The following is a 27,464-nucleotide window of genomic DNA, read 5'->3' as shown; positions in this document are numbered from 1 at the left end:
TTGCATTTAATTGTGCTGCATGCCCAAGTGGCTGCAGTACTCAAGAGCTCCGCAAGAGTGGTTTCCTTGTTCCCTGGGTCACATATCCGGTGTGTACGGCTGGCATCACGACCACCGTCCACCACTCCATTTGGCAGGTTGGCGCTCCAGCGGCGGTCTCCCGCCCTGAGCGCCCAGCTGTGGCACAAATCCGCCCCCGATGTGACAGTCTCCACGGGTCATGAGGACAGGCCTCTTCCTCCCCCGTCCCAGGCTGTTCCGGGGGTGGTCACAAGGAGCCAGGTAAGTGCTTCGATGTCCTCAGACTCAGCACGGCCACGATGTGGTGTGGCACCTCAAGCTCCGCCCCGCCGCGAGGCCCCACCCGCCGGTACATCCGATGACGTTGTCCCTTTGGTCCCCCTTGCGCGGAACTCGGACGCATGGCTTGCGCTTTCCAGTCCGTCGCGAGGGCTGGTCCGGACCGTCCGACTCGGCTGCACGATTCACTTCGCTGGGCATCCGCCCAGGTCCAGCGGTGTCCACTTCACCTTGGTGAAAGATGGAAACGCTGCTACCTTGCGCGGAGATCGCTACCCTCCTACGGAAGGACGCGATAGAACCTGTCCCTCCAGCCGAGATGAAGAAGGGGTTTTACAGCCCATACTTCATTGTACCGAAAAAAGGTGGTGGGTTGCGGCCAATCTTGGACCTGCGAGTACTGAACCGGGCCTTACACAGACTCCCGTTCAAGATGCTGACGCAAAGACGCATTCTAGCGAGCGTCCGGCATCAAGATTGGTTCGCGGCGGTAGACCCGAAGGATGCGTACTTTCACGTCTCGATCCTTCCTTGACACAGACCCTTCCTGCGGTTTGCGTTCAAGGGTCAGGCGTATCAGTACAAGTCCTCCCTTTCGGCCTGTCCCTGTCTCCTCGCATCTTTACGAAGATCGCAGAGGCTGCCCTTGCCCCGTTAAGGGAGGTGGGCATTCGCATTCTCAACTATCTCGATGACTGGCTAATCCTAGCTCACTCTCGAGACGGGTTATGCGCACACAGGGACCTGGTGCTCTCACACCTCAGCCGACTAGGGCTTCGGGTCAGCTGGGAAAAGAGCAAGCTCCTCCCGGTTCAGAGCATCTCTTTTCTCGGTTTGGAGTTGGACTCAGTCTCCTTGACGGCGCACCTTACGAACGAGCGCGCCCAGTCGGTGCTGGCCTGTTTGAAGGCGTTCAAACAGAAAACAGCGGTTCCACTGAAACATTTTCAGAGGCTCCTGGGGCATATGGCGTCCTTGGCGGTGGCCACCCCGCTTGGGTTGATGCATATGAGGCCGCTTCACCACTGGCTCCAGACTCGAGTCCCGAGACGGGCATGGCGCCACGGGACACACCGCGTGGCCATTACGTCGGTCTGTCACCGTCTTTTCAGCCCTTGGACCGACCTCTCGTTTCCACGAGCAGGTGTTCCGCTAGAACTGGTCTCCAGGCGCGTCGTGGTCACGACAGACGCCTCCAAAATGGGCTGGGGCGCTGTTGGCAATGGGCACGCAGCCGCCGGCCTCTAGACGGGTCCGCGGCTGCGTTGGCACATCAACTGCCTCGAGTTACTGGCAATTCTGCTCGCCCTGCGGAGGTTCCGGCCGTTGATCCAGGGCAAGCACGTGCTAGTTCGGACAGACAGCACGGCAGCGGTAGCATATGTCAACCGCCAAGGCGGTCTGCGCTCCCGCTGTATGTCATAACTCGCCCGCCGTCTCCTCCAACGGAGTTAGCAGCACCAAGTCGCTGCAAGCCACTCACATCCCGGGCAACCTCAACACTTCGGCGGACGCGCCGTAACAACAGGTTACCCTCAAGGGAGTGTGGAGACTCCACCTTCAGGTGGTCCAGCTGATTTGGAGTCAATTCAGTCAGGCACAGGTGCACCTGTTCGCCTCCCAAGAATCCTCCCACTGCCCGCTCTGGTACGCCCTCACCGAGGCCTTCCTCGGCATAGACGCGCTGGCACACAGCTGATCCCCTGGCATTCGCAAATATGCGTTTTCCCCAGTGAGCCTGCTCGCACAGACCCTGTGCAAGGTCAGGGAGGACGAGGAGAAGGTCGTCCTGGTAAGCACCCTACTGGTCCGCCCAGACGTGGTGCTCGGACCTCATGCTCCTCGTGACAGCTCCCCCCGGGCAAATTCCCCTGAGAAAGGCCCTTCTTTCTCAGGGAAGGGGCACCATCCGGCACCCGCGCCCAGACCTCTGGAATCTCCATGTCTGGCCCCTGGACGGGACGCGGAAGACCTAAGCTGTCTCCCACCTGCAGTGGTAGACACATTCACTCAGGCTAGGGCTCCCTCTACGAGGCGCCTGTATGCCTTTAAGTGGTGTCTGTTCGCTAAGTGGTGTTCTTCCCATCAGGAAGACCCCCCAGAGGTGCGCAGTCAGATCAGTGCTTTCCTTCCTGCAAGAGAGGTTGGAAGGGAGGCTGTCCCCTTCCACCTTGAAGGTGTACGTTGCTGCCATAGCAGCACACCATGACGCAGTCGACGGTAAGTCTTTAGGGAAGCATGATCTGATCATCAGGTTCCTAAGAGGCGCCAGGAGGCTGAATCCCTCCAGGCCACGCCTTGTTCCCTCATCGGACCTCTGTAGTTTTTCAGGGTCTACAGAGAGCCCCCTTTGAGTTTTGCAGTCAGCCGGGCTTAAGGCACTCTCCTTGAAGACTGCCCTCCTGACTGCACTCACTTCCATCAAGAGGGTAGGTGACCTGCAAGCGTTCTCTGTCAGCGAAACGTGCCTGGAGTTCGGTCCGGGCTATTCTCACGTGATCCTGAGACCCCCGACCGGGCTATGTGCCCAAGGTTCCCACCACTCCTTTTAGAGACCAGGTGGTGAACCTGCAAGCACTGCCCCAGGAGGAGGCAGACCTAGCCCTGTCGTTGCTGTGTCCGGTGCACGCTTTACGCATCTATTTGGATCGCACGCAGAGCTTTAGAATCTCTGAGCAGCTCTTTGTCTGCTTTGGTGCACAGCGGAAAGGAAGCGCTGTCTCCAAGCAGAGGATCGCCCACTGGCTCATTGACGCCATAACTATGGCATGTCTCGCCCAAAACATGCCGCCCCCGGTAGGGCTACGAGCCCATTCTACCCGTGGTGTAGCGGCTTCTTGGGCCCTGGCCAGAGGTGCCTCTCTAACAGACATTTGCAGAGCAGCGGGCTGGGCAACACCCAACACCTTTGCAAGGTTCTACAACCTCCGGGTGGAACCGGTTTCGTCCCAGGTAGTGGCACGCAAACAAGTGGATAAGCCCGGGATAGCCGGCCGGGTGTAACGCTTGCACATAGCGCCTTCCACCTCCTTTTGAGCTGAAGACATGCGCTGTTAATTCCCAGTAGTGTTCACGAAAGTTGTTCCCTGGTTGACTTCCTCCGAGCCCTGTGGCAGTCGAGTTTTCGGACAGACTCGCTGCCGGCCCAGTACACGCGCTGACTAAGAGCCCGGTTCTGGGGTAGGTGCTCTGCATGTGGCGGTTCCCTGTAAGGCTAACCCCATGCGATCTATATCTTCCACTAGTTCGTTTCCCTACTGGCAAACTGCGTCTTCCTTGGGCAGAGCCCCTCAGTCTCCATGTTGTAGTAACTCCTCCCCCATTGGGCAGGATCTACCTTGAAGGCTCTCCACATGGTTGGAAAGACCATGTGATGTATTCTTCCACTTAAATATCCCCCCCTCTCTTGGGGCGAGGTGTGGTCTCCGCGGTGTCCTCCCCTTGGGAGGGACACCCCCCGACTAGACCTGGCAGCCCAGTCGGATAATCCCCCTTCTTTTTTAGGGAGTGGAAAAAGAGAAGGGGAAAGAGGCCACGACTGGGTTAAGCCTGTCTCTATCTCTGGGTAGTCGACTTGTCCCCAAAAAGGGCCGTTCGACACTCATAACTGTGTTAAGGGAGGTTACGTGTCGACCTGGTGTGCTGGCTATGAGGCACACAGCAAGTCTGCCCACCACACACCGCCAGTTCACGTAACACAGTTCAGCCTTGTGGCGTTTTGTATAGGGACCCCTAGTGTCACTACATCGACACCAACGTCGAGTGAGTGACAGATAGGGAACGTCATGGTTACTGGTGTAACCTCCGTTCCCTGATGGAGGGAACGAGACGTTGGTCCCTCCTGCCACAACGCTGAACTACCCGATGAAATGGCCGGACCTTATATCGGCTCCTCAGCGTAAAACCTGAATGAGTGGTTGCATACCAGCTCCTTTTATACCCGTATGTTCGGGGGAGTGGCATGCAAATACCACTCGCCAATTTTCATTGGCCTTTTATCAAAGACCAGAGGTGTCTCGGGCTCCCAAGAGTGACCCCTAGTGTCACTACATCGACACCAACGTCTCGTTCCCTCCATCAGGGAACGGAGGTTACACCAGTAACCATGACGTTAACTATGAAAGGTATTTTGATGGAGATATGATGTCTGTTTGTCCATACAATGCAAGTCAATGGTGACCAAATCTTCAAGTTCCGAAAAGGACATAAATGCAGCATAAAGGTAATATATACAACTGGTAATATATACAACTCCAGTGGTTTAATCCATGTCTTCTGAAGAGATATGATCGGTTTGGAGTGAAAATAGACCAAAATATAACTCCTTTTCCATTAAATATCTTTACACCAGCAGTCTCCTTGGCGATCATGATTTCAGGCTCGATCAGGATTACCTTTATGCTGCCTTTACGTCCTTTTTGGAGCTTGAAAATTTGGTCACCATTCACTTGCATTGTATGGACAAACAGACCATATTTCCATCAAAACATCTTTGTTTGTGTTCCACAAAAGAAAGAAAGTCATATGATTTTGAGACCACATAAGGTTGAGTAAACGATAAGAGAATTGTCATTTTTGTGAGAACTATTCCTTTACTTAAAGGTTCTTTAGGGAACCAAAAATGGTTCTTCATGGCACTGCTGTGAAAACCCTTTTTTGTAACCTTTATTTTTAAGAGTGACATACAATGGTATCCATGAGTCCCTGGATGCTAATTACTGCTCAGAGAAATAGAGTAATTTTTTCACACTTGAAACAATGGTTTTATACACACAAAGCCAAAGCTGCTCTGAATGTACTGCTGGCTGATCATGTCAATGCTTTAGAGCGAAACCGGCAAAATTTCCAATCTTTAATGCTTTTATAAATGTCATTTTCACAATCATTTTGAAGCAAGACTTCATTGAATGTCCAGTTCCCACTGCTAGTTAAGTACCAGAGCTCTGTACTTGATTATACCATGTTACAATGATATCCAGGAGTCTCTTGACACCTATAAATGCTCAGAGAAAGAAAAGTCCTCAGAGGTTCAATTAAAGTCCATGACTAAATGCTGCCTGGGGCAAGGGCTAAACATGACTAACTTGTGGAAAAACCAATGTCCAAAATGAAATTCCTTCTTTCGTAAGGTATAGGCTATATTTTAAATTGCATATCACAAGAGGACTAAATGAGGCTGCAGCTAAAAGCTTAATCTTCAAGTATTAAGTGTTTGTTTCTAGATACATATGTGAATGCAATCAGCAACCATTGTTAGCAATAATGACCCCTGGATCCAGCAATTATGAGTAACGTTATCTAAGCAGGATCTGATCACTGTACTTTGAATAAAGTTCTACTATAAAATCCTTGAATTGCTCTTTCATTATGCTTTGTTACACAATAAATATTTCTAAGAGCTAATAAGTTGAACTTCGAGCAAATTGAGGCGAATTTGGAAGTGACATTGAACAAACAGAAGCTTGAGGGAGGAATGTGCAATGAATTTAAAAAAGATACAAGTTTGTTTGCTCTACTGCAAAAACACACACACATTTATAAACACACACAAACACACATACACAAAATGTGGCTCAGAACAGCATACTAAAGACAGCAAATTTGGTAATCATTTTCCTTAGTTTCAGAACATTTCAATTTGTTTGCACAGATTAATTTGTACATCTCGTCATGTGAATGTAAAACAGCTGCACTTGCAGCATGTCTCTCTGGGGTTCTGTGGATGATGAAGTGTTTGCCTTAATTAATGATAGAATTGCAATTAATTCTCTGTTGTAGTTTTGCTTTGCTCAGTCTGATGCTACTTTGGACAGGCACTTTCTGAAGCAACCAGGAAAACCTTCAAACAATCAAGAAAAGTTAGTGGGAAAAAATGGCAAGGCTGCTTAGTAAGAAAATGTCAGGGGATGCATTCACAACCTGACAGAATGGCTATTGTGCTCGAATTTATAGTGCCTTACATGAGAAAAGACCAAAGACGTGTCATCTGAGGTATACAGCGTCTCTGTAATGATACCAACAGATCTAGCTGACACAAGGCTGTTGCGAGCAGCAAAAGTATCTGTGGTATTAGTGTGATTGAATGTACACTTCATATAGAGCCAAACAAAATGTACATAAAGGAATATTCCGGGTTCAATACAAGTTAAGCTCAATCGACAGCATTTGTGACATAATGCTGATTACCACAAAAAATTATTTTGACTCGTCCCTCCTTTTCTTTAAAAAAGCAAAAATCGAAGTTACAATGAGGCACTAACAAAGTGAATGGGGCCAATTTTTTAAAGGTTTAAAGATACTGTAAATGTGAAGCTCATCATTTTATAAAAGCACTTACATTAATTCTTCTGTTAAAACTTGTTTACTTTTGAGCTGTAAAGTTGTATAAATCTTCATTTTAATGGTCGTTTTAGGGTACACAGTGTTACATCATCATGGCAATGAAGTTGTAAAATTGGATATAACTTTCACACACATATTGTTTACATCTTGTGGCAATACTTTTGAAAAATTTAGTATTTTAATATTTACAGAATGGCCCCATTTCCTTCCATTGTAAGTGCCTCACTGTAATTGGTCATTTTTGGTCATTGCGCTAATACGTTTCAATACCACCTCTTAACGCAGCACAATGTCCAAATTCAGTTCCTGCATTTGCAGTTTGGAGATTCCACCAGTAGGTAGTAATCAGGCACATCGCTAGGTCAAAACTCAAGGCCCAAGCCCCGAATGATTTTAGTCCAGCCCTGAATGTTTTTGTTTGGAATTGCAGATGTTTGAGTGGAACTGAAGCAGGAGTTAAGTAAGTGTTGGTTATTGCAGCGATTTTCCTGCAAAATTAATTATATTCATCTGCGATTTGGCGCTTTATACACAATAAATATGCTTCCTCATCAGAAACAGGCGCGATTCGGTTTTTGCGTGAGTGTTGCGTAAGCCATCACAAAAGCATTCGCGTGATGCTGCAGTTATACTTTTGCCTGTACACTTGCGTGCACAGCTCTCAACGGCAATGAGACATTCATACTTGAGGAGTACCACAGTTGAACTCTACTCCAGAAGAAAACCAGGCTTGATGCGCACTGCTCTATCTCTGGAGCACGCGTCATCTGGGCTTTCCTCAATGCATCGGTGCTTACCACAAAACTATTGTGACCCATTTGATTTCTATTCAGAATTGTCTAGTTAAAACACTACGGAGGAATTCTAACATCTCAAACCACTACACAGCACTGACGAGGTAAAGACTAAAGAGATTAACCTAACCACAGTTATAAGCAGCCTTCCATGGTCTTACCTATGCTTATGGAACTGCACTGTAAATATAAGGGAAAGTAAAAGGGCTTTAAAGTCTGGACCTCCAAAATGTATTCTAGTCTCATAACTAATCTCATAGAAAAAAGGTGTTATTTAAATTTAGTTTGATTACATATAGTAGATTGAAGTAAAAAATTTAAAATGTTACAGATAATTAGATGGAAAAAAAAAAAACTTTATTATTTATATGTATGTAATTATTTATGATTTAATTTTCCACCTGTTGATGAAATTCATTTTTAAGTCACTGCAAAAGGGGCCGGAGGAAGAAGTTGGAGAGAGTAAAATGTTTGGATTTAGTACGATTTTTTTGACCACTTTGCAATTTTGATAATATTTTTTGTTTAATTTGAATTGTAATTTGAATTTAGAAATATTTTTGGTTACATTTTTTCATGTTTCAATAAATTAATAAAAAAAAAATTCTATCAAAATCGACCAGAAGTAAAGTGCGTGCCGATACGATCACTGTTAATACAACCCATGATTTGTCAGTAGATAAAAATGATTAATAATACTTACATACGCTTTAATTTAACGGAGTATACATCCAAATTATGACGGGAATAAAATTTTCCATGCATATAAAAGAAGCGTTTCATTGTCATAGAAATATGCACAAAATAACGCAATTTTCAATTCTTCTAATTAGTGTTAATTTCGTTAACAAAAACTATGACGAAAAATGTTCGTCGACAACCTTTTTTTCCATGATTAACATGAGACAATGACGAGACGGCACCAACGTCATTAAACACTAACTGTGACTAAAGCAACATGCAATTTTGTTGACAAAAAAGACTAGACTAAAATGTAGTTTTTAAAAATAAAGTCTTTACCAAAATCTCTCTTTATTTTCATTGGGGGAAAAAAGAGACAAAATATTAGTCTGTTTTTTTTTATTTCTAAATTACAATCCAAATATCCTGTTCATTGGATGACATGAGCAGCAGTTTCCTTTCCTGTGCTGCATGCAGCATATCAGGACTAAGCAAGCACAGTGAGGAGTACCTTTCAAGTAGTTTACAGAAAGCTAACGTTCATTAAATAATGACAACAACAGTTGGACTTGGGAGAAAGAGAAGATGATATGAAGGCTGAAGATATGAAGAAATTGAGGTAGGTTAACGTTTTGGTGGTAATGATAGGTTGGTTTTTTTTAAGCTATATTAAAACAACTAGTGACAACTATATTAGACAACTTAATAAGCTATATTAAGACAAGGCAGTGGTGTTACATTATGTAGGCTGTGTTTTATAGCTAAACCGAACTCATTAAGCTAATAGGCTAGCAAATTGTTGTGAAGGAGATGAAAATGAGCGGCAACGTAGGATTGAGTATAGACCAATGACTTATGTATTTGGCATGTATTTGGTGACAATGCTGTGTTTATTTGTCCTTCACATTACCATCAAAATGATATTTAGAATATGTTATAAAAAGGAATTGCCTAGAAAAACATAAATATAACCTGCATTATGTACTTACTTTGTGAGTATAATACCACCTAGTTTTGATTGTGTAGAGTTTTCTTTTTCTGGATACTCAGGGTTTGTGTTATTAAGTTAAAATGATAGCAATGATTTACTTCTAGTGCATCACTTGGATTTCTTGATGTTGCATCTGTCTAAATGTGACTAAATGTGACAAAAATATGACTAAAATGTCAAAAGTTTTCATTGACTAATACGAGACTAAAATACTGAGGGTTTTCTTTGACTAAGATAAGACTAAAATGTCCAGACTTTTAGTCAACTAAAACTTGACAAAAAAAAAAAAAAAAAAAACAGGATAAGGTTGACTAAATATGATAAAAACTAACAAGGACATTTGATACAGGACTAAGACTAAGACTAAATAAAAAAAAAAATAGCTGACAATATTAACACTACTTCTAATTCATTGCATACAGTCCATTTAAAGTAGGCCTACTCACTTATGAAGTTGCTGTCTTTGCACTTGACCCATCCCATTTGTGCCTTGTGCGGGCGATTTAGCCAAAACCACTTGCGCCTAAACTTAGCACATATTTACACGAAAATACCAAAACTTCATGGCCATGCCCACTGACTTCACGCTTATGACTTAAAGCATTGAATGTGCTTAACGCTAGCTCTCTTAAAATAGGGCCATATGCCACAAATGCTGTCGACTGAGCTTAACTTGTATTGAACCCAGAATATTCCTTTAAAGCTATAGTTCACCCAAACATTGTTATCCTTTACTCACCCTCCTGTTGTTCCAGTGTAAAAAAAAAAGATGCAATGACAGTGAACGGTGACTTAGGCTAACATTCTACCAAAACATCTCCCTTTTCACATATGGAAGAAACAAAGTCATATGGGTTTGGAACAACATGTGACATAATTTTCATTTTTAGCCCTTGAAGGCAGCATAAGCTCTTACCTGACAGGTCTCGGTTGACCCCCAGAGCGAGACCGTCTTTGACCCAGAGCACCACGCCATGATATCCAGTAATGGAGCACGGCAGGGTCACAGGCTGCCCGGCGACAACCACCAGATCATGAGGCTGCTGGATAAACACAACACAGGTTCCTAAAACAGAGAGAGAGAGTGAGTGAGAGAGAGAGAGAGAGAGAGAGAGAGAGAGAGAGAAAGAGAGGGAGGTCACAATTATAAATCATCAAATACAATTTGTCAGTGCTAGCTGCCACTGCCAAAGGAATAAAAAAAAAACACTTTTTTACTTGAGGATCATTATTATGAGCCTAGTAAATCTATTCAAACTCCAGAACTCACTTTGAAGAATAAATCTATAAATTTTAGTTTTATGTCACTCTGAACCTTAATAAAGTGCACTGACACACCGCAGTGCGAGTGCAGGTGTCTCGCAGTTAGAAAAGCTGAACATGACAGTGCTGAGATCAACAAGACTGCAGCATCGGCACCATAAATCAGCTCTCAGCTGAAGCTCCTCAAACTCTCCTCTCACTCCAGAAACTCAGCTTAGCAGGCAAAATAACTTTCCCCTCGACAAAGTCTTGCCATGTGAGATGACAGGCTTGGTGGCACTCTGGAATGGCCACATCCAGATGGCTGTTCACCTTGAAGTGTAATATAGTAAACTGCAAATGAAAAAGCACCCTGAAGGCAAGCAGTCTTCAATACGGGAGGTGAAAAGGATGTGTTACCTTTCTCATTAAATTGCAGAGTGAGACATGCAGAGCTATTTTTTTACATTTGGTTAAACGGCATAAGAGAGTCAATAGAAAGTGAATATGCATTTCTGAAAGAATATATTCACTGAAGATTCCCGCGAAATAAACATCTCACCCTTTCAACACGCCGCTTCCCCTCACCTTTTTTCATCGTTTAATGTGAAAACAGTTGAGACATCAGAGAAATGGAGGAGCCTCATGCATCTCTGGAGACCACTTTGGTAGAGTTTGTCTTAAATTCAATAAAGTGCACCTCTGCTAGGAGCATCTTTCATAAATAGCGCTTGGCCTTCCACTGATGTGGCAGAATTACTGTGGGACAGCGCTGTAAAATGGCGGTAATGCCGAACAACTCGTTGTTGTCTAATCTAGGCATTCTGAGTTAACACCTCTCATTCTCACATTTTATCTTAGTTCCCTTGGCATTAAAAAGTGCACAAAACATTGCCATATAGTTGCTTTTTGTTCTTCTGTCCTTGCCGAAGATGTGTGGGATGTTTCTAGCCAAACACAGATGATAATTTTTTTGTCTCAAAGGTTGTTCTTTTATAGCTCCGAAGACTTAATAGAGTTCTTAGTTGTGTCATTAAAGTATCAACTTTGTCTCTAACATTTCTCCTAAAATTCTTTAGGAGAAATAATAATAATAAAAAATAAAAAAATAAAAATAAATAAAAAAATACATTAATAAGTCAATTGTTGTCATATAGTAACAGTTTAGAATTATAATTTGAATACAGAAAGAACAGTCCTGATTGGTCTTGGATGATTATTAGATGATAAATGTTTGATTACATGATGAAAACTGATACAGATGATGTAACTTTTTCAGTTTTAAAATACTTTCTTCTATACAAGCTTAATAGAGACAACTATAAGTAAGCCATTCATTGGTTAATTTTCTCGAAAACTGTAAACACTGTCTTCTGTGGCACTATGAAAATTGCTCTGTTTATTTTGAGGAACCCGCTTAGACCCACCCCCACAACGTTACTCAACTAATGGCATGATTTGGGGGCGGGTCTATCACTTTGTTTGACTAATGGCAGACGGGGGGGTGTATTCAGAAAGATTTTTTTATTTGCAATTCTGTTTGGTGGTGCTAGTGGTGCAGAAATTACATACTTCAGCTTTAAATTTCAGACTCAGTTTTTAGAAAGAGCTCCCGGGACATTCTGCCTAATCTCCTTTTATGTTCCACAGAAAAAAAGAAAATCAAACATGTTTGGAACGGCATGAGGGTAGGTAAATGTTAACAGAATTTTCACTTTGGGGTTAACTATTCCTTTAATAAACATTGGGAGTCACAGAGAGTCAAGAACATATTCTGTGTTAACTGCTATTGGCCAGATCAGTGTGTTTTTGAGTGATCTTCAGAGTTGCCCTGGCATTTCAAACACTTATGAAACTGATAGAGCACAATGATGAAATGTCAGCATCAGCCCTCCAGCCACACAGTAATACAAATTTTGAAGTTTTGCGAAAACTGGCAAACTTCATTAAAAGTTTACAATAGAGATGAGTGGGAATGTAAATGTTACAGGTCTGCAAGAACTTCCAAAAATGGCAGTGTTTAGAAATGTCTCACGCCGCTGATGCATCTGAATATTTGAATAGTGTTACATATTTTACAAAGATTCATCAACTCTGATGTTTAGACTCTACCATGTACAAGAATCCTTTAAAACAAATTAATGATCCACCACTCAATGTATCCCAATGGTAACATTTCCTTTTCAAATACAATGTTATTTTCATTTACTGATGTTCAGCACATTTATATTAACACTTAGCATGTCGAGTAGGACCAGTGACACTGGTGCCATGACCTGGATGGGAGTGAGGTTTAGTGGGGTGAGTGTAATGGTAGCCAGTTGGTAAGTGATAGCTGTGCAGTGTGTAAACCTCACTCTCCTGGCCTTAAGAGATGCACTAGCGACCAAAGCTAGAGGCTATGGCTTTATAGCCTCCTTGCTAGCGCGTCTGACTCCCATGCTAGGGATCGCTGATTTGAATCCCACTCGGGGTGGGTTGAGTAGGACTGGTGGCACATGCACACCAATACGCTGCTAACTACCTAAAATCAGCTTGTTCAAAAAAATCAGAAACTGCAGGAAAATCCTGTTTACATGTGATTTGAAATCATCAGCTTATTCTCTGTTTTTGATATCAAAACGTAAACAGGTATGCACATAACACTTGCGCACATTGGATAAGGCGAAATACGCTGTTAAAGCTGTTTACATGCAGAGAGAAATCAGGGTAATGGGCAGAAATCTATATGCCAATCACTTTTTGCTTAAACCATTTATGAACTTACCCCGATAAAGTAAAGCTGCTTAAGGCGTTTACATGACCTTAAACAATATTAGCTTATAAAGGATAATCAGTGTAAGATTGTGCATGCAAACTTTCTCATTAACTGGCATTAAAGGGATAGTTCACCCAAAAATGAAAATTCTCTTATCATTTACTCATCCCTTCCCAGATGTGTATGACCTTCTGTATTCATTCATATTGCTGAACACAAATGAAGATTTTAAGAAAAATATCTCAGCACTGTTGCTCCTTTCAATGCAAGTGGATGGTGGCCAGAAATCTTAAGGTCCATAAAGCAGATAAAAGCAGCATAAAAGTAATCCATAAGACTCCAGTGTTTAAATCCACATCTTCAAAAGCGATATGATATGTTTGGGTGAGAAACAGATCAATATTTAAGTCCTTTTTTACTATAAATCTCCACTTTCACTTTCACATCTGAAAATCACATGTGTTGCAAAGTGAAAGTAAAAGTGGAGATATATAGTAAAAAAAGGACTTAAATATTGATCTGTTTCTTACCTACACCTATCATATCGCTTCTGAAGACATAGATTTACCCACTGGAGTCTTATGGATTACTTTCATGCTGCTTTAATCTGCTTTTTGGACTTCAGATTTCTGGCCACCATTCACTTGCATTAAAAGGACCAAAAGAGCTGAGATATGCTTCTAAAAATCTTTGTTTGTGTTCTGCAGAAGAAAAAAAGTCATTCACATCTGGGATGGCATGAAGGTGAGTAAATAATGAGAGATTTCTTTTTTTTTTCTTTTTTTTTTTTTTTTGTGAACTATCCCTTTAATTACTGTGTTAACAATTGGTAAGAGTTTAGAAAGGCTGTTACCGATAACAGTGGTCTAAAATAATGCCAAACAATGGTTAACATTATGTTTCTTGTATGTAATAACATGCACTGATGGATCTTGCACAATAAGACAAGGAACGTTCATTTTGACTTCATGTTGACTTAAAGTGCACTTTTGATGTGAATTGTCCAAATCAAATAGCATTTTCAAGACCTACACATGATCATTGATCAATTACATGTTCTTCTTAGGAATGATAGATGTAAATAAAGAAATTAACCACTGAAATATATGTATCATCTTCAGCTGAGGCATCACAGCATCTTTTTGTTTATGAGACGCAGCAGATGTGCTTCATGTAAGCAGACCAATATCCACAGCAGGGGCTCTGGGAACCATGGACACCTCTAATGAGAGCCACAAATAGATAAATAAATCCAATAATTACATTCAGAGGATTGGCGCATGCCCTCGCAGTGGGTGAAGCACCCCAAGTCAAATCTAGACAAATGAATTTTGTTATTGGATTCCTGCAGTTCCATTTCCTGGACACAGATTTAAACATCACTTCCAGACGATGTCAATTCTGAATGTAACAAAGGGAGAGAAAAACAGCATGTAGGCAGGTCATTGAACCCTCTCGGACGAAAGAAGCCGAGAGAGAGAATAAGAGCGAGTGGGAATGGGAAGTTATTTACAAGATCAACATGCAAAATTGATTGGGTTTATTGTGTTATAGCTTTTTGAAAGCAACCACAAGTGTTACATAAACATACACTCTTGTTTATTTGACAAGAATGCAAGTTTGGTGCAATACATGCCAAGGTCAAGTCAAGTCAAGTCATTTTTATTTGTATAGCGCCTTTCACAACACACATCATTTCAAAGCAGCTTTGCAGAAGATCATGCGTTAACAGAAGATAAAACTATAATATATATAATGTCTTAGAGTCATCATTGTGTAGTTTGATAAAATATGATTGTGAATTGTGTTTAAAAATAAGTAATTAAATAATAATTGTATTTCTAACTCCAGTGAGCAAGCCGAAGGCGACTGTGGCAAGGAACACAAAACTCCATAAGATGTTGGTTAATGGAGAAAAATAACTTCGGTAGAAACCAGGCTAACTGTGGGGGCCAGTTCCTCTCTGGCTAACATCATGAATACAATGCCAATATTACTTATGTATAGTGCAAGTCATGGTTTAAAATTATTAAACTAATTAAGTGTTAAGGGTCAGTGTTTTTAACAAAGATTTTGTAAGAACTGTAAGATTAATGACTAATGTCTTTGAAGTTCATCCTAGATTAATGGCAGAAGTTCACATAGATGCAATTGTCCTTGTGTCCAAGGTGTGATCTTAGGTGTTTTGCTTGAAATTCTGATTTCCCAGGGTATCATTCTGAAATGTGTAAATTATTTGACTTGTAGAAGTAAAACATCTCTTTACTTCCATATGGCACAGTTGGGTTTATGCATTATGAACTAACAGTGAACAGTGGTACATTTCTAAACTAACATTAACCAAGATTAATAAATGCTGTAAAAAATATTGTTCATTGTTATTTCATTATACATAATGAATTTATTAATGTTAACAAATAGAACCTTATCCTTATTGGATCAATATTGTCTGGCTATGATATTATTGGTTAATATTTTCCACACACGTGTGGACTTGGGTATGTCAACAGGAAAGTTGTTTCAGGGGTGGACAAAGTATTTACCTTTTAATGAAAGATTATGAAAATAAACTGCTTTCTTTTTCTTTTTAATAATGTACACTGATAAATCGTGCACAATAAGATCAGGGACATTTTTTAAGAAAGTAAGTAAATTAAACTAAAGAGGGATTTGATTTTGCATCGTTTAAGACGTAGGCACTGCATCCGTTCTACAAACTAATTTGGATTTTATGAGGTGGATTTAGCCGCTGTCTGAATATGTTACCTGTGGAAGAGCAGAAGCAGCTTTATTTAACTGTGGCTGTGGAAGCTAAAGGGTCAGCTGAGAGGAGCAAAACGCCTGCAGTAAACAGTGTCAGCAATTTATGCCTGAGTGCTGCTGATGCTATAGCTCATTAAAAACACAGCCCTCTAGCATCCTTACCTCCTCCAGAGAGAAACAGACAGAGAGCGAGAGAGACAGAGAGAGAAATGGAAAAGCCGTTTGTGCAAGAGGCAATCAGCTCTGTTGTCTTGTTGTCAAAGGCCTACTTTACCATAGTGCTTTAGAAGTGTTTATAAACTACGTGGCATAAGCCTCTCTATCGGTATGGTGAAATTGTTCAAATTGTTATTCTTCCAACCTTCTCCTGCCTTACATCAGTCTGAGATGAAAGAAGTAAGCAACAACCTGAAGTACAAGAGAAACAGGAGGCAGATTAATCTAGCATGCAACAGAATTATTACAAAGATTTTCTTATCCAGGGCAGGAAAAAAACATGCAGTGGTAAAATGGCTCATGATTGAGGATTATACCGCCATCACTAAAATTAATCATCCAGGACAGATGAATCTCTAAGTGTAATCCTTAGCGAAAAATAATTAACAAAAAATAAAATAAAATAAATCTCACACTGAAGCATTATAGACAGATGGCTGATATGGTATCCTCCTTGGAGCCTCCAACAAAAATAAGACTGCGACTTGTTCCACCAAATACAGGTACATTCCTTGAAAGATTGGGAGTAGTTTTGTAAAACATTCTGTGCAAAATTGCACTTGCTTTCCAAGAGTGAGAGCTCTTCCTGTATCACAAAATAGGTTTGACTGGCCTGGCCCTCTCCAATCTAAGCAAAAGACATCTTGCACGACAGAAGTGGAACATGAATTGCTTTGATTTTTGGATTGATTTCTCAACTGAGTCTCCAAAACTCACAAATTCAAAACCAAGCTGTTAGCCAAGAGAAATCAGAGGGCCTCCAATTCCACCCAGACCTCTCTGCTCTTCAAAAGATGGACATGGTCTGAATCTTGCAACCACAAAATCCAAACACTCAAGAAGTTCAACTCACAGGACCTGAATTGCACTCTTCTTGCATGTCTTGAATTTGCTGAATGAAATAAACATAATTTTGCACCAGAGAGGGTGTATTTATTGATCTTCATTATGTGTTTCTATGATTGCTGAAGAAGCTTTTTTCCTTAACAAACCTGTACTTCAAAGTGTATAAAAAAATTTCAGCACAACCTTGAAACACAAAAGGACACAAAGAATAATGATGCCAAACTGCTTGATCTTTTTTCGTGGCTCAAGTTAATTGTGGCCTCGTTACAATGGGTTTTCAAATGTTGATATTGTACACACATTAAAAGTTGAGGGTCATTACAATAGTAATTCAGTAACTACGGTTATTGTTATAGGAGAAGTTGTTTTTGAATTAAACATGTCTCATGAGGTCAATTAACATTCTGATAGAGCTGCTGAAATACTACTATTCGATTTTACGAAAAGACTTCAAAAAGAGTGCATCAGTTATGAAAATCAGACTGGACACTGATCAACAACACATTGGAGCTTTCTGATAAAAATCTAAAATATTTCTACAATGGATAGACAATCTAATGTGACAGGCTGGTCCATGAGGAGGGAAGTTATTTATGAGAAGAGATTATTTCTTATTCGGGGTTTTGATTAGATGTTTTGAAGATGATCAACTCTGTCAGGGATGGGTGCATTTCATTTCCTTCTCTAGAAAACCCCAAAAACAGTGACCTTAACAGACCCATCTAGAGATAAAAAAAATGCCAGAAACAGCTGAGAAACATTCCACATATCTGAAACTAAAATACTGCACTAAAGTTTTCTTGACTGATATATCAATTTAACTTCTAGACAGAGTTACAGTTTAAAATCAACATGAAACTCATTTTACTTCCTTAATCTTATGTATTTCCAAGTGAAACATGATATCTTGATTTTATCCATCAGAAACTGAAATTTAAGGGATAGTTCACCCAAAGATTCATTGAGCACATTTCCATGGACACCAATTACTCCCAAAAATCAGCTTTTTTTAAAATTATTTTATCCCCTTTTCTCCCAATTTGGAATGCCCAATTCCCACTACTTAGTAGGTTGTCATGGTGACACGGTTACTCATCACAATCCGGTGGCGGAGGACAAGTCTCAGTTGCCTCTACTTCTGAGACAGTCAATCCACACATCTTAACATGTGGGTTGCTGTGCATGACACCACGGAGACTCACAGCACAGGAGGCTCATGCAATTCTCTGCGATCCATGCACAACTTACCACGCGCCCCACTGAGAGAGAGAACCACTAATCGCGACAATGAGGAGGATACCCCATGTGAGTCTACCCCATGTGAGTATACCCTCACTAGCAACCAGGCCAATTTGGTTGCTTAGGAGATCATTGCTGAACTCGCGACTCCAGGGGTGGTAGTCAGCATCAATACTTGCTGAGCTACCCAGGCCCCCTCCAAAAATCAGCTTATTTAAAAAATCTGGCAAAGCAAGAAAACCGTGTTTACATGAGATTTGAAACAATAGCGTTATTTTCTGTTTTTTACATCAAACCATGAAAAGACATGCTCTCAACAGGTGCACACACTGATTAAGCCGGTGAGAACACTGGTAAAGGTGTTTACATGCCACGCGAAATCAGCTTATTAAGCATAATCAGTGTAAGAACGTGCATGTGAACGCACTCATTAACTTTCTCTAAACATATGACTCATATGAGTTTCTTCTGTGAAATATGAAAGAAGATGTTAGGCAGAATTTTAGCCTCAGTCACCATTCACTTTCATTTAGGGCTGGGCGATATGTAAAAAACATTTTCACGATATTTTAATAGAAAAATATCCCGATTACATTGTCAACCACCTGCCGAGCGTCGGTGAATATTTTTGCTTTATTTGATTTTGCTTTAAAAATTTAATTAATTTATTGAAATATGAAAAACTTAAAAGATATTTTTTTATTCAAATTGCACTTTAAATGAAATTTAAAAAAAAAGCTATTAAAATAAAGAAGTGATCAAAAAAATCTTATATAACCATCTCCCCAAATCCAAACATTTACCACCTGCAAGAGCCCCATTTGCCATCACGAAAGTATCCGACTACGACATATAAAATTGTTGAATTTTGTGTCGGGAATACGTAAGATTAAGGAAGTAAAATGGGTTGCAAACAGCCTTTCATGTCTAAACTGTAACACAGGTGTTTGGGCGAACTGTCCCTTTAAATACCAAAATGAAGCCAGGTGGTTTAGAGACATTTTGATAAAAAAAATTATTATAATAATTTGCATTTTAACTTGCACCAATAAATCATGCACAATAAGACCAGGAACGGGCGTTAAGAAAGTAAATAGAGTCAATTAATTTCATGCTGCCTTTAAATACAAGATTCAATTATGAACAAGACTGTTTTTCTAACTGCAAAGATCAAAACAGGTGCATCTGAACATCAAAGAGCACGAAACTAGACCAAGGTCTAAATTACAAATTGTAATCGCCAACATTATGGTAATTTGTGAAGCATTCATGTATGCAAATCTCAAACCAAACCACCAGGTAAATGAGTCATTCCGCTCAAGGAGTTAATGATTGTGTTTTGTGACATTTATTTTATTCTTATTTTCAGTGTTTTTTTGATATGAGGTTTAGCATATGCACAGTGCGAGTATGTGCCAGTCTTAGAGGTAACAGTGGTTTTGTTTGGCCGCAGTGGAGTTCCAGCTGCTCTTGTGTAGTATAAACTGAAGGCCTCCTGCACTCCTGGCTGATTCAGCCACCCCCTCTAGCCTGCAGGGCTGCCCGGGGCGATAATTCTGCTGCCTGACACTAAAAGAGCTTCATGGCACCTGTACCCTTCACCACCGGCTCTAGATTCACTCACAGAGCTCTAAAGCAGCCGCAAAGACACACCCATGCATACATGAGTGTATGCTGGCTCAGACACGTGCACACTTGCCCGCTGGCACACATGGACACAAAATGAATTTAACATGTGGCCTCAAATGGTGATTTATTCTTTACATAGTTGATAATTGTTGGGTGTGTTGAAATCCTAAAGGAGTTCCTCAGACTTTCGGCGCAAAGGACTTTTTAGGGCTAAGCAGAGGCTGGCGATTGTCACACACTGCTATGACAAGCAGTAATTGCAGTTATAACATTGCCGCCCAGCCAATTCGTTGAAAAGAGGCATGGTGTTCCATTCACTTTAGCACTGGTGTACGAGCCTGGTCTCGCAGGGGCAGGGCAGACCTAGCTCCAACACGGCTAATTACTGTGGGGACCCGGGACCACAAACTCAGAAGAACTGCCTCACCTTAAAGCAGCTGTGGAAACTTGTGCATTTCCAGTGGACTCTCGCAACAACTCCTAATAAAACACCAAATTGTCTGACAAGCAATTTATCAAAGCACCTTTATGTCCGCAATTACTCACCGTGTGACACCTCGGCCTCATATTGCATTAACACATGGCTTTACACCATGCTGCAGCTCTGGGGATTTTGGAATCACTGAATTGAGTCAATAAAATGGTGTTAAGAGTAAAAACAAAATGTGCTATTAAATGAATGACAATTTGACAATTAATCAAATTAAAATTGCGATATGGCCAAGTATTATTATTATGAAACTGCAAAAGGATGCAGTGCTCTGATGGACGCAAGCATTTCAGCAATTAATTTTGAATGGGCAACTGTCAAATGCACACAGTAACTCAAAGGACTTCCCTAAGTTTTCCATCAAAATAAAAGCTTGATTCAACTGGATGTGTGAAATTAAGGACATGACGACCAAAATGTATTACTACTGTAAACATGTAGAAAAATGTAATATTACTATTAATAACACCAATTACCATTCATTTGTATGGTATATAATATTACTTATAATTATTGTTATTATTATTATATTTAAGCAATTTTACACAAGCAAGAATGTACAGAATCTCAGCACTCAGCCATAACAACCTTGTGCAACAGGTAATCACAGGTTTTTTCCATCAATGTTTTAATTTACATTGAAGCTCTGTTGTGCAGAACTTTATTTGACCAAAAAGAACTGCAAAGTTTTGTTAAAAATGTATTTTTACATTTTATTTTAATTACGGAATTTAAGAAGAATATTCCTACAGAATCCACAGAGCAGCCAAGCACCACACACATTTCCATGACTCTAACTCATCATGCTGGGCTGCATCTTGATTTGATATGTCTGAACTCGAAATCCAGTGCATGTTATTGCCCCAGAACCCACGCACACCCGCTGTAGTGTGTGATTCGCATTTCAACGTGTCCAACGTCCCCACCGGCCGGCCCACCACTTACGACGGGCAAGTCACGCTGGATAACTTCAGCTCAGTGAAGCTTTGATGCCTAGAGGTTGAATTCTACTCAAGCTCAGGATCTGCGACGCAACGTTCATGAATGGGTGAATTACCGTACTGACAGTGTGCTCACTGCTACGTCTCTCCTGCAGAACTAATGGAGCTAATCTGCGGTCTAAAGGTCGAGTCAGGGAAGATTACAATGTAGTCGTGAACTGACAGGCTGACCTTATCATGACTAATGCCCTCGCGAAGGATGCGGCTATCAACACCTGGCTCTAACAGCATGCGTTTACCTTAGTGTAATAGCAGCAGAGGGACATCTGAGGTATTTATACAGCAAAGTGTGAATTTTTACAGTAAGATTTGCATGCAAACACACATACATGCACCTCCAGGCGATGTTGCAGAGTTCTAAGGACATTGCATCTTCATTAGTTGCAAGGGAAATGGGAATTAAAGCAACGGTATTGTAATGAACTTAAAACAATCCTGAAATGCTCTGTTTTGGGAGCACTTTTCCACTCGTAAAAAATGTGAGCCGCAAAAAGCGAGGCAGCTCAAATGTCAGTGGGGGCCGCAGTGGCAGGTTAAGTAATGTGTCCCTCGCAGCTAAAGCAGACAGGCTGTGACACTGCTGCGGTTCTTCTGTACCTACCTGGCCCGGGCAGATCCATAACCCTGTGTCTAATGGAAATGTCAGAAGTACTGTTTGAGCTGCAGTCACGCGCCCCTCCCAAGGCGCACACACATGCGACAGGCCATGTCATAACCAGACTTCCCTCTCTCTGACAGACTATGCTTGGCAGTGGCCCTGGCTTTCCCTCAGTAAACAATCCCCAACAATGTGGAAAGGGAGACCACCCACTGCAAAAACAACCAGGGATTGGGACTTGTTTGATCTTGCGACTCAAAAAAGCTTCTGTCTCTGAAACCACACTCAGGTGCGAGTGTGGTTATAAAGACAACCTGAAACAGCATATGCAACACATATAATTTCTGTAGTGTGATGTATTTTCAAGTGAAACAGAATATTAAGGAAATATAGTAGGGTGGGAATTTTACCAATCTGGATTTCATTGGATTGTGATGGGGGGTGATACATGTTAATCTATTATATTTTTAGGAAATGTTTTGGGGACATTTAAAAATTTCCTCATTTGGAAAAACAATCCATACATAAATGAAATAATGATTTTTAAAATTGTAATAATGCAAAAAGTTTTCTGTTAGGGTTAGGTTTAGGGTGTGGGTTAGGGTTAGTTTTAGAGGTTGACCGATAGTGGGTTTTGCCGATACTGATAACTAAAGTGGGAAAACAGGCCGATAGTTTGTCAAATTTAAAATAGTGCTGAACTTAAGTATTTCTCTCACACTGGAACCTTCTTCAAAGTCTGAAATTAAAGAAAATATTAATTACTGACAATAATAATAGCGTGTATTGTATACAAACTGTTAGAAACTCTCAGAGAAGACCAGGAGACTCGGGTAAAGCTTCAGCAGGATTCTTTATTGTAGAAGATCAGGAGCATTAGCCTACACGTCAGAAGGTGCTGTCTCATGCTGCAGTCATCAAGTCTGACTTAAGGAGGCATCCATTGTATTTTATAGGCATTCAGGAGGCAGTACTTCCAGGTGGTTACAAAGCATTCAGGTGAAACCAAAGCATCCAATGGGTGAAGAGTTCTACTAGCCCTAATCCAATTAGAATAACAATATCACTCAAACGACTTCATTATCATAGAAATAAGGAAGGGTCCACACCAATGGAAAGGCATTTACATTTGACTTAGACATTGACTGAATCATGAACAATGGCCACCAATTCACAGAATAGGGCTGGGGCACCTAGAACAATCACAGAAAATAGGTGATAGCCTTAGTTAGCACGATAAACATGTTTTCATTCACATACACTCTTGGTCAAGCGGACAAACAGAAAATGGTCATTGGGAGATAATCTCACAGAATCACGATACAAAATACAAAATACCTTGGAAGCCCAATATAATGTGAATCACTTTAGTTTTTCATGTGATATTATATGAAAGATAGCATGTGTCGATGTTTTAAACCCGCTATTGAATGTCCGTCTCTATAAATAGCCTAGTCACGTTGCACAACAAACTCCACGCAGAATCAGTGATTGTTTTTATTTAACCTCTAGAGGGTGTCGTTATATTGTTGAACCCTCCAGCACCGGCCACAGAGAAATTAAACCAAAAATAACTGTTGGAAACTATCCAACTACTGTTGGAAACTGTTCGAGTTGATTTTGTCCGATAACCGATAGTAAAAAAAAATGCAACTACCGGCCCAGATTAATCGGTAAATCCGATATATCGGTCGACCTCTAGTTAGTTTATAGCAGTGGTTCTCAAACTGGGGGGATTGAGAGTTTGAAAAGGGTCGTGAACACATACACTCACTGAGCAATTTATTAGGAACACCTGTAAACCTACTTATTTATGCAATTATCTAATCAGCCAATCATGTGGCAGCAGTGCAATTCATAAAATTATGCAGATGCAAATCAGGAGCTTCAGTTAATGTTAACATCAACCATCAGAATGGGGAAAAAATTTGATCTCAGTGATTTCGACCTTGGCATGATCGTTGGTGCCAGACGGACTGGTTTGAGTATTTCTGTAACTGCTGATCTCCTGGGATTATCATGCACAGTCTCTAGAATTTACTCAGAATGGTGCCAGAAACAAAAAAACATCCAGTGAGAGCAGTTCTAAGTATGACCATAAATACTTAGGCAACATTTCATAAAGTTCGTTTTGGAATCATTAATTCTTGTTTACAAAATTATTATAAGGATGCAGATGTCCGCGATTCCTGTAATTTGAAAAATAACACGTTGTTTGTGTGGTTGCCATGGGGTGATGCCAGTACATGTAGAGCCTCTCTGGGGGGCCTGACTGATCGAAGTTTGAGAACCCCTGGGTTATAATAATTATAGTTAACTTTATATAAAAACAATATAATCTATGGTAAGTCCTCATTTGGATAGCTGAGCAAATGTGTGTTTGTGTGTGTGTGTGTGTGTGTGTGTGTGGAGTGATACCAGGTGATTCAGAGAGAGAGACAGCAAAAATTACAGTTCAGACCAGCGTCCAATTCCCATCAGGGACTATGTTATTCAGCAATTAGAAACACACATTTCAGTGATTAGCTGAATCTCAGCAGGCCAGCCACTAATCACAGCAGTCCACGCACACTGCACAAGACACTTTAACTTTTTCTTATATTGGGTTGGAAATAACTTTGCAGGGAGGGTGCAAAGTTTTTATTTTATTTGTGCTGGTTTCATTTCTCAGTGTCAAACATTCCCCTTGCAAAGCTCATGGGATGCTGAGCTGCAGGTTTTCTGTGGCCCTATAGCTGCTGGATGACTTTGTTGAGTGAGATCAGTTCTTGGCATATATTCTAGCTGAACATATGTCACAATCTTGTCATTGTAGTCTTAGTTACTTTAATGCTGGTTCTGCTCTGTCACCAGTGTGTTACTGAAGCTGTTTGGCTTTACCAGTACAGATATCTGCTAGAGGATTTGACTGGAGCCATTCCAAATGTGGGAATAAAACCTTTGGACCCGAGTAATGGACTAACTGGCAGGAGGAGAAGAATCAGATTCGACAGATTAAAGACCAAATGATTGTTTGTGGCGTGTATGTTATTAAATAATTTTGTAGTTGATGATGTAATGACTTGGAGATGCTTGAGATGTTTAATGCAACTTCAGCCTGGTGCAATATAAAATCTACTAGTAGATTCAGTAGACTAGTTAACAGTAAAGTTTTTCTTAAAGGAATAGTTCACCCAAAAATGAAAATTTGCTGATAATTTACTCACCCTCAGGCCATCCAAGATGTATCTGAGTTTCTTTCTTCATCAAAACAGAATTTAAGATTTTTAGGATTTCATTTCAGGCCTCCTCCTTTAAACATGCAAGTGAATGTACTCCATTTTTTGATGGTCCAAAATGCATATTTAGGGTGCACCAAAATAATCCACACGACTCCAGTTGACAAATAAAATTATTCTGAACCCAAACGATTGATTATTTTTAGAAACAAAACAATACTTATATACTTTTTAACTACAAATGTTCGCTTCCGTACATCTCTGTGACACGCGCTCATGAGAGGGATGACGTAAGCTCCCTGGTAAGGTCACGCGTCACGTGGAGGAGGAGGCAGAAAGCGCGTCATTGTTTACAAGACAAGGGGAGCTGTACAAAAGTTGAATTGTCTTTGCTGTAGATTTGTATTTGTATAAGTGTATTGTTCAAAATGGTCGTTTGGTGTGTGTATCCTGGATGGTTCAACCTTCAGAAACACCAAAGAAAATGCACGGCAGGAAAAATATTAACTTTTCATCGATTGCCTATACATGATCATGAGCGACTGTAGCTCTGGCTTATTGCGCTGAACCTGGATATTAGTACACCCCTACGTTCTCTTTTTTTTTTACCTCTGAGGATTTCAGACCATCGAAAGAAACAAAGGTCGGTATCTGAATTCATCGGCTGTGCCCGTGCTGTTTTTCCAGCGAACTCAGGTATGTGTGAAATCTTTGTCTTTGTCACACCTCCCTCGGGCTCTGCACCTCCCTCAGCGCTCCACTCCTCATCACCCGAATTCTAATTCACCGCACCTGCACTCAATTCACTCGCTCATCACTGCCTGCATAACTCACCTTCACGCCACTTCACTGTCAAGTCTCACACAAAGGATGCTTGGTTTCACTAGCTACAACTTGTGTGGCTTGAATTCCTGACAGTCATATAGCCTATATATTTCTGCTAAAGAAAAAGCACAAGTACAATACATTGCTCCAAAATAAAGGATGGTTATTTACTGCAGTAATATTTTTTATTTTTTTATTTTTTATTATTATTATTTGGAAATTATTTTTAATTTTATATTGTTTTGAAACTGTTTTGGACTGTTTTGGTTTGTGAACGGCGCTTGGTCTGTGGTCGGTGCAAGTTTGTCTTGTAAACAGTGATGTACTTCCTGCCTCCTCCTCCATGTGACGCGTGACCTTACCAACGAGCTTACGTCATCCCTCTCATGAGCGCGCTTGTACGGAAGCGAATATTTGTAGTTAAAAAAGTATATAAGTATTATTTTGTTTCTAAAAATAATCAATCGTTTGGGTTCAGAATAATTTTATTTATCAACTGGAGTTTATTTTAATGCACCCTAAATATGCATTTTGGAAAATCAGAAAAAAATGGAGTACATTTACTTGCATTGTTTAAAGGAGGAGGCCTGAAATGAAATCCTAAAAATCTTAAATTCTGTTTTGATGAAGAAAGAAACTCAGATACATCTTGGATGGCCTGAGGGTGAGTAAATTATCAGCAAATTTTCATTTTTGGGTGAACTATTCCTTTAATAAGCTACACATTTAATTTTATTATAATTAATTGTATTTATTTATCACACATTATACATTTGCACATATACACAGTGAAATTCTTTTTTTCACATATCCCAGTTAAGCTGAGGTCAGAGTGCAGGGTCAGCCATGATACAGTGCCCCTGGAGCAGAGTGGGTCAAGGGCCTTGCTCAAGGACCCAACAGTGGCATCTTGGTGGTGCTGGGGCTTGAACCCCTTCTGGTCAGTAACCCAGAGCCTTAACCACTGAGCCACCACTTCCCATTTATATTAAAATAATGTGTAGTTAGAGGTTTGTGTTTCTTTACATATTACAGAGGACCCCCAATTAGTTCCACATAATTATGTAAAGATTTTCTAAACTGATTATGCAAAAAAAAAAAAAAAAAAAAAAAAAAAAGAAAGAAAACAACACTGGTATCGGATAGGAACGGTATCGGCCAATACTGATATTTCAGATATCGGAATCAGATCGGAAGAGAAAAAGTGGTATCGGTGCATCCCTACTGGTGAACTGTGGCTACTTCACCTTGGACTGCACTAACAACACTGGCAACAGAGCTGTTCAGGTTGTAGTCCAAAAACCCAGAAGAGAATTAGCTTTCATGAGCCATGGGTTCCTTCAGGATTTTCCTATGGGTTTTAATAATGGCAGTTTTGGATTTATAAGTAAAACAAGGTCTGTGGTAAAAATTAATTGAAGTTACTTGGACGTTTTGTTCTACAACATAAATAACACACAGCCATACCTCAAAATTGAAGCCACACTGAAGCAACATACTTAAAGAAAAAAAACAAAAAAAAAAACGGCGG

General features: G+C 40.8%; 1 protein-coding gene across 1 annotated transcript in view; it reads right to left on the bottom strand.

Annotated features, from left to right (window-relative positions):
• The window catches only part of kirrel3a (kirre like nephrin family adhesion molecule 3a), a 200,862-nt gene that overhangs the window by 88,459 nt on the left and 84,939 nt on the right, over positions 1–27,464 (bottom strand). Inside the window, exon 2 of the mRNA XM_051685589.1 lies at positions 10,025–10,174. Within this exon, the coding sequence (XP_051541549.1) occupies positions 10,025–10,174 (150 nt within the window). The remainder of the gene's footprint in view (positions 1–10,024; positions 10,175–27,464) is intronic.

Source organism: Myxocyprinus asiaticus, chromosome 43 (genome assembly GCF_019703515.2).
Source record: "Myxocyprinus asiaticus isolate MX2 ecotype Aquarium Trade chromosome 43, UBuf_Myxa_2, whole genome shotgun sequence".
NCBI lineage: Eukaryota > Metazoa > Chordata > Actinopteri > Cypriniformes > Catostomidae > Myxocyprinus > Myxocyprinus asiaticus.
The sequence above is the reverse complement of the archived record's forward strand: the minus strand, read 5'-3'. Positions and strand labels throughout refer to the sequence as shown.